The 13,301-nt window shown below is 46.6% G+C and overlaps 1 protein-coding gene across 4 annotated transcripts in view; it reads right to left on the bottom strand.

The window, feature by feature from the left end:
• Positions 1 to 13,301, bottom strand: part of PLEKHG4 (pleckstrin homology and RhoGEF domain containing G4) — a 172,707-nt gene that overhangs the window by 98,169 nt on the left and 61,237 nt on the right. For all 4 annotated transcript variants that reach the window (XM_073307290.2, XM_073307293.2, XM_073307294.2 and 1 more), the window contains exons 7-8: positions 6,580 to 6,666; positions 2,372 to 2,488 (exon numbers count right to left, since the gene is read on the bottom strand). In XM_073307290.2, coding sequence (XP_073163391.1) covers positions 2,372 to 2,488; positions 6,580 to 6,666 — 204 coding nt within the window. The remainder of the gene's footprint in view (positions 1 to 2,371; positions 2,489 to 6,579; positions 6,667 to 13,301) is intronic.

Raw genomic sequence — 13,301 nt, 5'->3', positions numbered from 1 at the left:
ACTCCATGCATCTGAAGAAGTGGGTTTTTTACCCACGAAAGCTTATGCCCAACTAAATCTGCTAGTCTTTAAGGTGCCACCAGACTCCTCATTGTTTTTGTGGATACAGACTAACACGGCTACCCCCTAATACTTTGGTTAAGGCTTTTGACATAGTCCCACACGGCATTTTCATAATGAAACTAGGGAAATCTGTTCTACAAGAAATTACTACCATGTGGGAACACGACTGATAAAGACTGTACTCAAAGAGTAGTTTACAACGGCACACTGTCAAACTGGGAGGGTGAATCTAGTGGGATCCTGCAGGGGTCAGCCCTGGGTCCAGAACTATTCAATATTTTCACTAACGACTGGGATAATGGAGTGGAAAGTATCTCTATCAAACCTGCAGATGAAGACAACCTGGGAGCGAACTCTGGAGGTCAGCATTAGAATTCAAAACAACCTTGACAATTTAGAGAACTGGTCTGAAAGCACAGGATGAAATTCAATAAAGTCAAGTGCACAATTCTGCACTCAGGAAGGAAAAAAATCAAAAGCACAACCACAAAGTGGGGAGCAAGTGGCTAGGTGGTAGCAGGGCTGTAAAGGTTCTGGGGGTTATTGTGGATCGCAAATTCAGTATGCAGTTGCAAAAAAAAGGTTAACATCATTCTGGGATATATGAAGAGGAGTGTTGTATGTAAGACCTAGAAGATAATTGTATGATACTACTTGGCACTGGTGAGGCCTCAGCTGGAGTACTGTGTCCAATTCTGGGCACCATGCCTAAAGAAAGACACGTACAAATTGGAGAGAGTCCAGAGGAGAGTAACAAAAATGAGAAAAGGTTCAGAAAACCTGACCTCTGAGGAAAGGGTAAAAAAACCTGGGCATGTTTAGTCTTGAGGAAAGAAGACCGAGGACGGATCTGGTAACAGCCTCCAAATCTGCTAAGGGCTATTAGGAAAAGAGGACGGTGATCAATTGTTCTCCACTACGGAAGGTAGGACAAGGTAGGACAAGACGCAATGGGTTTAATCTGCAGAAAGGCAGATTTAGATTAGAAACTAGAAAAAACTTTCTAACTTTCAGGGTAGTTACGCTCTGGAACAGGCTTCCAAGGGAGGCTATGGAATTCCCATTCTTGGCGGTTTTAAGAACAGGTTAGACAAACACCTGCCAGGGATGGTCTAGGTTTAATTGGCCCAGCCTCTGAGCAGAGGGCAGAACCAGACGACCTCTCGAGGACCCTTCCATCCCTACAGTTCCATGATTTCATGATTCGATATGGGTAGGGAAGAGAACTTTAATAATTATGTTTCTGATCGTCTTATATTTGAAGCAAGTTGAAATTAAGAGAGACAACCTCAATTTGCCATCAGAGGCACAGCAATTTCATCTGTGACATCTTGACAGACAGCTCAGCATTTCGGCATTGTTACATTGTGCCCTGCCCAGTAACAACGTCAGGGCAGAAAAAAGGCTGAATCCCTTGGAAGCAGAAGCCATAAAATTGGTGCTGTCCCAAACAAAGTTAGGCAAATCAAACACAAATGGAAACACTGCCGGTTTGTGCATGCTGCAGATGATCCTTGCGGGGAGTCACAGAGGAAATGAACCCCCCATACCCGAACATGTCAAATCACACATAGCAGTACTGCTAAAAATGTGGCTCTTATTGATACAGGAATACCCTGAAGTGTGTGGCACAAAGGAATTGAAGCTCCCTGCTGGCCTCCTGGAGTAGAATGTGGTGGCAAGTTTGGTAAAATCTGTTAGTCATCACTGCTGGAGGACAGGGGTGTTCTTAGCTCATCCAAGAACTCCAGCACCTGTGTTGTAAAGCTTTACGCGTGCCAGAAGCATAGTCTTCAGTGGGGAGTTTTTTATGTATTCCAGGAAATCTGGCTCCAAGATAACAGAATTCTAACCAACTCTGATAACTTTGGAATGTTTATTATTGTAATTATTATTTGTTAAGTGGCAACATTATTCTGATCACTGATGAAGAGACAAACTTTAACAGAGTCCCTGCCTTGGAGACCTGGGAGTGTACAAGAAGGAAGGAGTCTGTCTCCCCACCCGGGAGAGGGCTGCAATGATCCTGGTCCCTACTATCAGGGTCAGGCCGTGGTCTGGCCACTTGGCACATCTATAAACACTAACATGAGCATGGTAAGACATACATGCACAATGTAGGTGAGACATGGCTATCAGGGTAACCAGAACTTCACATCTCCCATCATTTGTAAATTTCATATTTATTTGCTGCTATACCTTGCACTAACCCAGTTAATTATACAATGTTTCTCCTCTCTGGTGTATGGGAAATCTGGCCATAATCCTAGAAGCAGCCAGCGTAAAGACTGTGGCACACCTCACTCACCATGCGAAAGCTTAGCCAGTCCTGATGGCAGTAAGGGAAGGCTCCATCCAATTCCAGTGGCAGCTGTGTGCTGTCTATGTGCTTGTGGAGGGACTTCATGGAGGTGAGAAGTTCAATCTGAGAAGAAAAAAGCACATCTGCATCACATGTCGGCCTGCAGAAAGGCGCACCGGAGAGTCAAGAGTGTAACGTCTACGCTGCCAGAAACGGTACGTTCTTAGCTCAGGTCAGAGAACATGCATCAAAGCAGCGAGTGAAGACACAGCAATTCAGCTTTTTACTCAGGTTAGTAGCTCAAGTTCAACCCCAGGCTTCCCTTATAGGCGTTAGTGGAGGAAAAAAGCCAAGTTGCTGGATCTTCAGTGTTATTTTAACCTGAGTTAGAACATAAGAACAGCCATACTGGGTCAGACCAAAGATCTGTCTAGCCCTGTATCCTGTCTTCCAACAATGGCCAATGCCAGGTGCTTCAGAGGGAATGAACAGAACAGGGAATCATCAAGTGATCCTTCCCCTGTCGTCCATTCCCAGCTTCTGGCAAACAGAGGCTAGGGACACCATCCCTGCCCATCCTGGCTAACAGTCATTGGTTTCAGAGTAGCAGCCATGTTAGTCTGTATCCGCAAAAAGAACAGGAGTACTTGTGGCACCTTACAGACTAACTAATTTATTTGAGCATAAGCTTCCGTGGGCTACAGCTCACTTCATCGGATGCATAGAATGGAACACATAGTAAGAAGATATATATATATATTCATACAGAGAACATGAAAAGGTGGCGTAAGAGGCTAATTAGTTAAGATGAGCTATTATCAGCAGGAGAAAACAAACTTTTGTAGTGATAATCAAGATGACCATTTAGACAGTTGACAAGAGGGTGTGAGGAAACTTAACATGGGGAAATAGATTCAATATGTGTACTGACCCAGCCACTCCCAGTCTCTATTCAAACCCAAGTTAACGGGATCTAGTTTGCATATTAATTCAAGCTCAGCAGTTTCTCACTGGAGTCTGTTTTTGAAGCTTTTCTGTTGCAGAATTGCCACCTTTAAATCTGTTACTGATCATTGATCATTGGCTAACCGGAGTCAAGAACACACCTTTTTTTGTTGCAGTTCAGGCACACCCTACGAGGGGAGGGGAACAAGTACGGTGAACGTCTTTCTATTGATCCACTTTCCAGCAGGGCTAACAAGAGATCCCAGCTCTCTATGACAGCCTGAACCTCTACATGCACAGGGGAGGTACGTGCAATCCAATCACAAGGTGAAGGAAAAAACAAAAGCTCAGCAATCTTAGAATAATTCACTAGCTTCCCACTCTGTAGTTCAGTGAGCAAACTGGACGCAAAGCAGTGTGAAACGGAAGATTGAAAGGAGCCAGGAATTCCTCCAAAGCCAAAATTATCTGGTGGCGACAGAGCAAATCTCTGCCTTCCATGGTCACATGGCATGGTATGATTCATGCATGTTTACAAAGTTTCTGTGGGATTGTAAAACTGGCAATGGGCTTCCCAAAGTAACGTCCGGAGAAGCATCCTAACACAGCAGCCCTTCTCTGCTCCAATCACAGTGTGTCTCCGGTCTATGCCAGGAGTCATTTGCCACTTAGAGGGTACCCAAGATCCAATACACCCCAGCTTCCTCCCGTCAGAGGCTGCAGCTGAGCTGGTGCCATCCAAGAAACATAATACCCACTGGGAAAATGGACAAGAGCCGCTGAGAGAGCCTGCAGCGCTGGGCTGGGAGTGAGAAATTCAGACAAAAACATCCAACATTCCTCTAGAGTTGCAAAGTTTCCATTTTCTCATTAAAACTGTGATTTTCCCTTTGATTCTCCTGTATGCCAATTTCTTTATTAATCTCTGTTCTGCCAGTTTCTGATCCCCTTGGATTTGGCAGCTTTCACTTGTTTAAAACTTTTTTCCCATTCATTACTTTGGTTGTTTTCACCCACACAGATATTCCTCCGTATCCCTTGCTCTATGTCCCTCACACACACACACACACACAAAATGCCCCCCTGCGTGTGAATGATCGGTAACAAATGCCTCCAGCTTATCACCTTTGCTCATTCTCTTTGTAACCAGAGAGGGCCAGACTCCGCACACATAGCCACATTAAAACAACTTCTCCCAAAATGAATCTCAGAGCATTCAGGACCTTTTTCTGTAGGAATCCTGGGTGAAATCCTGGCTCCACTGAAGTCAATGGGAGCTTTGACTTCAAAGGGGCTAGGGCTTCATCCCAGGTCTCGTGGCTCCTTACACATTTACAACTGAGGTCATGTCTGACTCAAGCGCTGACAGCATGCTGAGTCCAATCCTCCACTCACTCACCTGCAGGCAATTCAAATTTTGAGCTCTTTGGAACAATGATTGTCCTGCTATATCGTGTATGAACAGTATCCAGCAAAAAGGGCCTGTGATGGGGTATGCAGCAAACCCCGTGCTGGGTAACACAGGTTAACAGGATAATGTGGGCCCCGCCCCATCACATCTGGGAGAGCTTAAAAGGGAGAAACCCAGCTCAGCTGATGCAGACTAGACCAGACCAGACCGAGGGCTGGCTGAAGGCAGGAGCTCCTCAATGAACCCTCCCTGAGGGAAAGGAGGTCCCAATGCTGACTCACCTTGAGAGGGAACCATTCCCCTTTATTACCTGTGAACTCAGCCCAAGAAGTGCCCTCTGAAGGAAGAGAGCCTACGTTCAGCTTTGGGATGATTCCTTTGGGTTATTTCCCTTGTTGTTCTGTTCACTGACAACCCCAGAAGGGGCCGACAACCCAGGGCCAACCAGAGGGCTCTCAGAACTGCAGTGGGGAAAATGCCCAGATATCACAGAGCAGTGGCTTGGGTGAGTGCTTGGGTTCTGCCCAGAGCCTTAGCGTGTCCCTGGTGAAGGAACACTGGTGATGCATGCCTTGTCACCACTTCCTCAGTATGAATCAGGAGGCCTTCTCTATTGCCCCCTCCTCCTTGTGCAATTACAATTATTTTTACAGCTGCTGTGCTCCCACCCTACAAATAATGCACTTTTGGATGCTGCTCTATCAATTTTAACTCACTGAAGTCACACCGCAGCTGCACAGTCAGAACTGCAGGTGATCAGGGGACGCAGAAGTTAAGCTTCCGACAGCCACACTAACTCAGCCACGTTGTGCATCTTGTATGTTTTGAGGTTTACATTTTGCAACCATCAGTAGTATATTAAGCTACTCCTTTAACATGCCTCTCCCTCTGTGTTGGACCTTTCTGTGTTGAGCTTCCTGGAGTCACAGAACAGCACCTCCGCCATAGAGTTCAAGGCCAGGAGGGGCTGCATCTAGTCCAGTGTTTCTCGCATGCGGCCACAGTCATCTGGGCTGTGCTGGGGGGGTGCAAAGCAGTGGCCCCTCTCCCAGGGCCACCAGCAGCGGTGGGGTCCAGCCCCCCTCCAGAGAGAAAAACTCTGGAGGTGCAGGCAGCTGGTGAATTCCCCACTTTCCCAGGGGTAGGGGAGGCAGGCTTTGGCAATGGGGCTTTGAGCTCCGTCCACATGGTGACAGGCTCTGGTTCCAGGCTCTGGTCCCAGGCTCACCACCCCCGCCATTGTCCTTGGGCCCCACTGCCTCCCTGCCCGCCTCCCCATTCAGGACTTAAATTTGTCCCAGGGCTTGCCGGGATTGAGTAAGTCTGGTGTGAAAAGTGATATTAACAAACACATAAATAACACTTTTCACAGCAGAACACTTACCAGCTAGCAAGTCTCAGAAGAAGAAAAAGCGCAACCAAAAACGCAAAACGAACAACAAAAAGACAAAAACATGCAAAGCACCTTATTTGTGTTTCTATTCTGGTTAGGTCCAGTAAAGAATAGAGACAACGAGGAGTCTGGTGGCACCTTAAAGACTAACAGATTTATTTGGGCATAAGATTTTGTGGGTAAAAAACCCCGCTTCTTCAGATGCATGGAGTGAAAATTACAGATACAGGCATAAATATACTGACACACGAAGAGAAGGGAGTTACCTCACAAGTGGAGAACCAATGGTGACAAGGCCAATTCAGTCAGGGTGGATGTGGTCCACCCCCAATAATAGATGAGGAGGTGTCAATACCAAGAGAGGGGAAAATTGCTACAAATTAGTGCACAGAGTGCTTACTGTTCAGAGGCTTAACACAAGTATCAGGAGCTCCCCAGCAGTTCCTGAATGAATGATTCCATTACCTGCACCGCTGTTGGCTTCTCCATCCGAAACGTGAGCTCTCTTTCAACAAGCAGGAGAACTCCGTGAATACAATGAGGAACCATGTCCTGTAACAGAGAACAGAGCACAGATCTCTTACGAGCTGGATGGATTGCTTAGGCGTATGTGTGACATTGCACCCCTTAAGGCTTTATGGAAATATGCTTATGAACGTGTATATGACATAACTGGAATATGTTTTATGCCACATATGCCATGTAACATATCTCTGAAAAGGTTATTATCCACTGAATCTAATCATCCCATTTGTATGCATGTATCATTTTTGTATTTGAAGTTATGAATATTGGCTGTATACTTGTTGAATTTTAAATAGCCTCAGTAAAGCATTTGGTCAGCTTCCTGAGAAGGGAATGTGCAAATTAAGTGCCCAATCAAGAAACACTTAATGGACAATGGATCTTGGAAGGCTCCAATCCACATAAGAAGTTTATTTGAGGACTTTCAAGGTAGCATGTGAACCATGGCTGCTACCTGTAAGGTCCGAGTCGTGCGTGGACATGTGACTTGCCCATGTGACTCCAAAACTCCATCTTGTAGCTGGAATTCTACACAGGGGAAGGGTGGGGTGTCCACCCACAAGAGAAAGTCTATTTAAACCCCTGGGAGACCTCTCCATTTTGTCAGCTGCTGGCTCAAGAGATAGCCTCTCCACCGCCAAGGATACCTGAAAGAAACTGGAACAAAGGACAGTAACTACAGGGTGGGTGAGCGATTGCTGGACCCAGACTAGAAGGAGGCTAGTCTGTAAAAGGAAGCTTACTAGAACACCTCTGAGGGTGAGGTTTTATCTGTATTCAGTTTTCTTACTGTATTAGGCATAGACTTGAGTGTTCTATTTAATTTTGCTTGGTAATTCACTTTGTTCTGTCTGTTAGTACTTGGAACCACTTAAATCCTACTTTCTGCATTTAATAAAATCACTTTTTACGTATTATTTAACCCAGAGTATGCATTAATACCGGGGGGGGGGGGGGGGGAACAGCTGTGCGTATCTCTCTATCAGTGTTATAGAGGGCAAACATTTTGAGTTTACCTTTATATAGGGTAAAACGGATTACTCTGGGGTTTGGACCCCATTGGGTGTTGGGCATCTGAATGTTAGAGACAGGAACACTTCTTACGCTGCTTTCAGTTAAGCCTGCAGCTTGTGGGACGTGGTTCAGACCTGGGTCTGTGTTTGTAGCCGGCAAGCATGTCTGGCACTACCAGGCAGGGCTCTGGAGTCCCAAATTAGCAGGGAAAGCAGGGGCAGAAGTAGTCTTGGCTCATCAGTTGGCAGCCCCACGGGGTCTTCTGTGATCCAGCCCATCACATTATGTACCATTATTTTATTTCAACACAAGAGATTGCAATGCCTTCTTCAAAGATAGCTGCAATTCAAACTGGAGGGCACAGTCTCCCCTTAAGGGGCAGGCAGTTATACCTGTTGGTGAGGGTCTTCCCTAAAGAGAATGTACTCTCCAAGCTGTTAGCCCTGCAGTTACCTTAGGGAAACACTGCACAGAGTCAGGTTACCTGGATGCAGTAAAAAGTTGCCTTTTTCGCCAGGCACTGTCCCTACCTGAAAAGTGGCATTTTCCTCACAATGCCAGCAATTTTGTGTTCTTTACTTAACTGCTCCCAGCCCAGCACCAAGGACTTGCCTCCAGCCACCAGCATTAACAGACAGAAGCACCAAAATTCAAGGATGTCCTGGCAGCTGTGGCCTCAAACTCTCTCTCTCTGCTCCAGCAGGAGGTCTCTAAGTGGGAGAGCATTCCACAGGGAAGTTAGAGACAGGCACAAAGAGCTAAGACAGGAGTAAAGAAAATGGACTATGTGAATAGTGGGGTTGCTAACCAAATCATGGCTTGGTTTGGACGCAGGGAAGGCTTCATATTTTAGCAAGTGTTCTAATAGGAGCTCTTCCAATAAAAGGCTATAGGAAAGCCTTTGCCCAAGCTAAATTGTGAGGGTCTTGGATTCGTAAAGCCAAAATATCAGAAATAAAATATTAAGCAACTGTGATGGGTGTCCACCCCACACAAGACTTGAAAGGTTAAGGTGGTGAGGGGGGGCCAATTAACTGCCCAAGCTGCACCTGGAGAAGGAGCCAGGGAGCAAGGATTAATTAGACAAGGCTCAGCTGAAAAGAACAGGAGGGGCCTGTCTAAAGCCCAGGAGCTGAGAGCAGCAGGGGGGCTTCAGGGAAGTAGTCTGCAGCCATTCCCTGGGGGAAGGGAGGTGTGTTTGGGGCTATAGAGCTAGGTAGCCTACAGCTACTCCCTGGAAGGAGGGAGTCTGGGCTGGCAACCCCAGAGCAGGGGGAGAGCCAGGAAGGCAGGAAAAGCAGCAACGTATGGGGTAGGGCAGACCTTGGCTGCTGAGAGGGGCCCTGAGCTGAAACCTGGTGTAGAAGGTGGGCGCAGTTTTCTCTACCAGCCACCAGGGAAGTAGTACGGAGCAGACAGCGGCGAACAGACCATCTGGGACAATTCACCTTGGAAGACTTTGATACCCCAGAGGGGGAGGATGATAGCCACCTGGTTGGAGGGCCAAGTCATGAACAAGAAGCTGCAGCTCCTGGGGCAAGAGGTGCAACAGGGTGAGAGAAGACAGGTGAAGGGACTGCCAGAGGAAGGTGCAGCACCTGGAAAGAGTTAATCCCCAGAGCAGCCAGGAGGAGGTGCCCTGGTGCCGAGTGAAACCCCCTGACAGCAACAAACAAATTTTTTTGGTATGGCTTCAGCTGCAATCTGTCCAGAAGAAATGCAATTGACCGGCAAGCCTTTGACAGGAGAACTCTGTAACCATGTTCTCCAGCGACCTTGAAGGACGTAACACCCAAAGTGAGCAGCAGCATAAGCAAACAAAGTAGGCAATCACAGGGAAACGCAGGGGATGATGAACTCCAGCGAATGGCGCTGCAGGTTGCTTTAACAGTCTCCCATTTCTACCCCATCGGCTGAACTTGACTCTAAATTAATGGCTTGAGAGCCAGCTCTAAGAATACAGTTCTGCCTCAGCTCTCACTGTGAAAGGTGGAAGAAGCTGTCCAAGTCTAATGTCTTGAATCCTAGAGGTGCTTCCCTTTAACTGATCTAGTCATTGGTCTTTCTTTTGATCGAGAAATAAAAGGCTGATGTTCAGAGAGGCCCAATTCAGGATTCTACAAATACAAGGGCCATAACCGCAGCGGAGATCTCTGGGCAAGGAAACAGACTTTTCCTTATGCTAAAGAAGGATCTCTCCTCACCCCACCCCCTTGTATGAGTGGGATACAATGCCCTTCGAAGCCTACAGCGGGTTTTCTGAAGAGTTTGTTTACCTTTTCATTGGACCACTGACAAATGTCAGCAAAAGGCCAGAACAGCACACAGGACACACAGCTAGCTCAGAATTACTGGAGTAAAAACTGGAGATCACCTGGGAGAGGAAGGGAGAAGGGAGAGGGACATAGATCACAGCTGTACAGACATTCTGAAATTTGAATGGTGTGTCTGCTGGACAGTGCGGGTGGGTGAAGACGAACTATCGTTTCCAGACAGCTGGTGGCACTGAACATTTATATTTAATTCGGCTCCCCACCACCACCTTTCTTTTCCTCCTACCTGCTTGCATAATAGGGTCATGATGCTACTGTTCTGACAACCCAATAATTTCTGAGAACACACGGTGAGACTGTAAAATTGGAATTATGATTACAGATAACCAGAAAGTGTGTGTGGGGGGGTTCCTTTGGAAATTTTCATTGAAAAACTAAAATTTTCATCCAAAAACTGTCAGAGACAGACATTTTTTTAGTTTTCCAGAAAAAAAAATGTCAGAGGACTGGGTAGTAGGTGGCCAGGCCTAGTGGTCAGAGTAGGAGTCAGGCCTAGTGGTCGGCATCTGAACACCAGAGCCCAGGGTTGAGACAGGGCCAGACCCAGGAAGCAGGGCCAAAGATCAGAAGCAGAGTCAGAGTCCAAATGCCAGAGCCAAAGGTGCAGATGGAGTCAGGAATCAGAGCCAAGGGTCAGAACTGGATTACCAGAAGTCAGGGAAGGCAGGATCAGGGCTGGTTCTGAAGCAGAACCAAGGCTGGAACAGGATGGGAACATGGCTGGGTGCAGGGCAGGATGTGGGCTGGAGCTGTGGAGGAGCAAAGTAGGAGCAGGGCTTGGAGAGACAAGCACAGGAAGGCAGAGTCTGTGGGCATGTGCATTGAACAGCCAGCAAGCTGTTGATGCTGCTAGGTTTAAGAACCGGCCTGCTGGCTTCTTTAGCCAGTCAAGCAGGGTGGTCCATCAGGCTACCTAGGATGTCAGGAGTACTGAGCAGGTGCAGCTAAGGGCTGTACTCCTGACAGAAAATGGAATATTTCCAAGGAAAGCAGACACTTTCCACAACAGTTTTTGTTTTGTCAGAAGCTCAATTATCAGTTGGAAAAAAGTTAAAAGAACAATTTTGACCAGACCTAATTCTGACTTGCAGGTTGAATGCAGCAGAAGGAAGGACTGGTGCACAAGAGGTTAGAAAGGGCAGGGCAGAATCTGAGCAGGCAAGAGGCTGGCAAAGGAAACTTCCTATAGCTCACAATCTATTTTTGGTTTCTTGCTTGCAGTGTTGTTGTAGCCGCGTTGGTCCCAGGATATTAGAGAGACAAGGTGGGCGAGGTAGTATTTTTTCTGGACCAACTTCTGCTGGTGAAAGAGACAAGCTTTCAAGTTTACATAGAGTTCTGTCTCTCTAATCTCTTTGTTTACATTTTCACTAATAAGATGACACCATGCTAGAAGGGGTCCCAAGCACTTTGGAGGACAGGGTTAGAATTCAAAAGGACTTTAACAAATGAGAGAATTGATCAGAAAGCAACAGCATGAAATTCAATAGATAAGTGCAAAGGACTACACTGAGGAAGGAAAAACCAAAGGCACCACTACAAAATGGGGAATAGCTGGCTAGGTGTAATTCTGCTGAAAACTATCTGGGGTTACAGTGGATCAGAAATTGAATATGCGTCAATGAGATGCAGTTGTGAAAACAGCTAATATCATTCTGCGGTGTATTAACAGGAGTGTTGAACGTAGGACACGAGGTAATTGCCCCACTCTACTCAGCACTTGTGAGGTGTCAGCTGGATACTGTGTCCAGTTTTGCCCACCACACTTTAGGAAAGATGTGGACAAATTGGAGAGTCTAGAGTAGAGCAACAAAAATGACAAAAACCTGACCTATAAGGAAAGGGTAAAAAAACTGGGTATGTTTAGTTTTGAGAAAAGAAGACTGACGGGGGACCTGAGAGTCTTCAAATATGTTAAGTATGTTATAAAGAGAATGGTGATCAATTGTTCTCCATGTCTACTGAAGGTACAACAAGAAGTTGTTCCTTGACTTTAGCAAAGCTTTTGACACGGTCTCCCACAGTATTCTTGCCAGCAAGTTAAAGAAGTGTGGATTGGATGAATGAACTATAAGGTGGAGAGAAAGCTGGCTAGATTGTCGGGCTCAACACGTAGTGATCAATGGCTCCATGTCTAGTTGGCAGCCGGTATCAAATGGAGTGCCCCAAGGGTCGGTCCTTGGGCCGGTTTTGTTCAATATCTTCATAAATGATCTGGAGGATGGTGTGGATTGCACCCTCAGCAAGTTTGCAGATGACACTAAACTGGGAGGAGAGGTAGAATTGCTGGAGGGTAGGGATAGGATACAGAGAGCCCTAGACAAATTAGAGGATTGGGCCAAAAGAAATCTGATGAGGTTCAACAAGGACAAGTGCAGAGTCCTGCACTTAGGACGGAAGAATCCCATGCACCATTACAGACTAGGGACCGAAAGGGTAGGCAGCAGTTCTGCAGAAAAGGACCTAGGGGTTAAAGTGGACGAGAAGCTGGATATGAGTCAACAGTGTGCCCTTGTTGCCAAGAAGGCTAATGGCATTTTGGGATGTATAAGTAGGGGCATTGCAAGCAGATCGAGGGATGTGATCATTCCCCTCTATTCGACATTGGTGAGGCCTCATCTGGAGTACTGTGTCCAGTTTTGGGCCCCACACGACAAGAAGGATGTGGAAAAATTGGAAAACGTCCAGCGGAGGGCACCAAAAATGATTAGGGGACTGGAACATATGACTTATGAGGAGAGGCTGAGGGAACTGGGATTGTTTAGTATGCAGAAGAGAAGAAAGAGGGGGGATTTGATAGCTGCTTTCAACTACCTGAAAGGGGATTCCGAAGAGGATGGATCTAGATGTTCTCAGTGGTAGCAGAGGACAGAACGAGGAGTGATGGTCTCAAGTTGCATCACTTTAGGTTTAGGTTGGAAATTAGGAAAAACTCTCACTCGGAGGGTGGTGAAACACTGGAATGGGTTACCTAGGGAGGTGGTGGAATCTCCTTCCTTGGAGGTTTTTAAGGTCAGGCTTGACAAAGCCCTGGCTGGGATGATTTAGTTGGGGATTGGTCCTGCTTTGAGCAGGGGGTTGGACTAGATGACCTCCTGAGGTCCCTTCCAACCCTGAGATTCTATGATTCTAAGTAATGGGCTTAATCTGCAGCAAGGGAGATTTAGGTTATTTAGTAAGAAAAACTTTTTAACTCTCAGGGTGGTTAAGCTCCTGAACAGGCTTCCAAGGGAGGTTGTGGAATCCCCATCACCGGAGGTTTTTAAAAACTGGTTAAAGAAACACCTGTCAGGGATGGTCTAGGCCAGTGGTTTT

This window comes from Lepidochelys kempii, chromosome 12 (assembly GCF_965140285.1).
Source record: "Lepidochelys kempii isolate rLepKem1 chromosome 12, rLepKem1.hap1, whole genome shotgun sequence".
Classification (NCBI taxonomy): domain Eukaryota; kingdom Metazoa; phylum Chordata; order Testudines; family Cheloniidae; genus Lepidochelys; species Lepidochelys kempii.
Note: the sequence above shows the minus strand (reverse complement) of the source record. Positions and strands in the feature narration are given on the sequence as shown.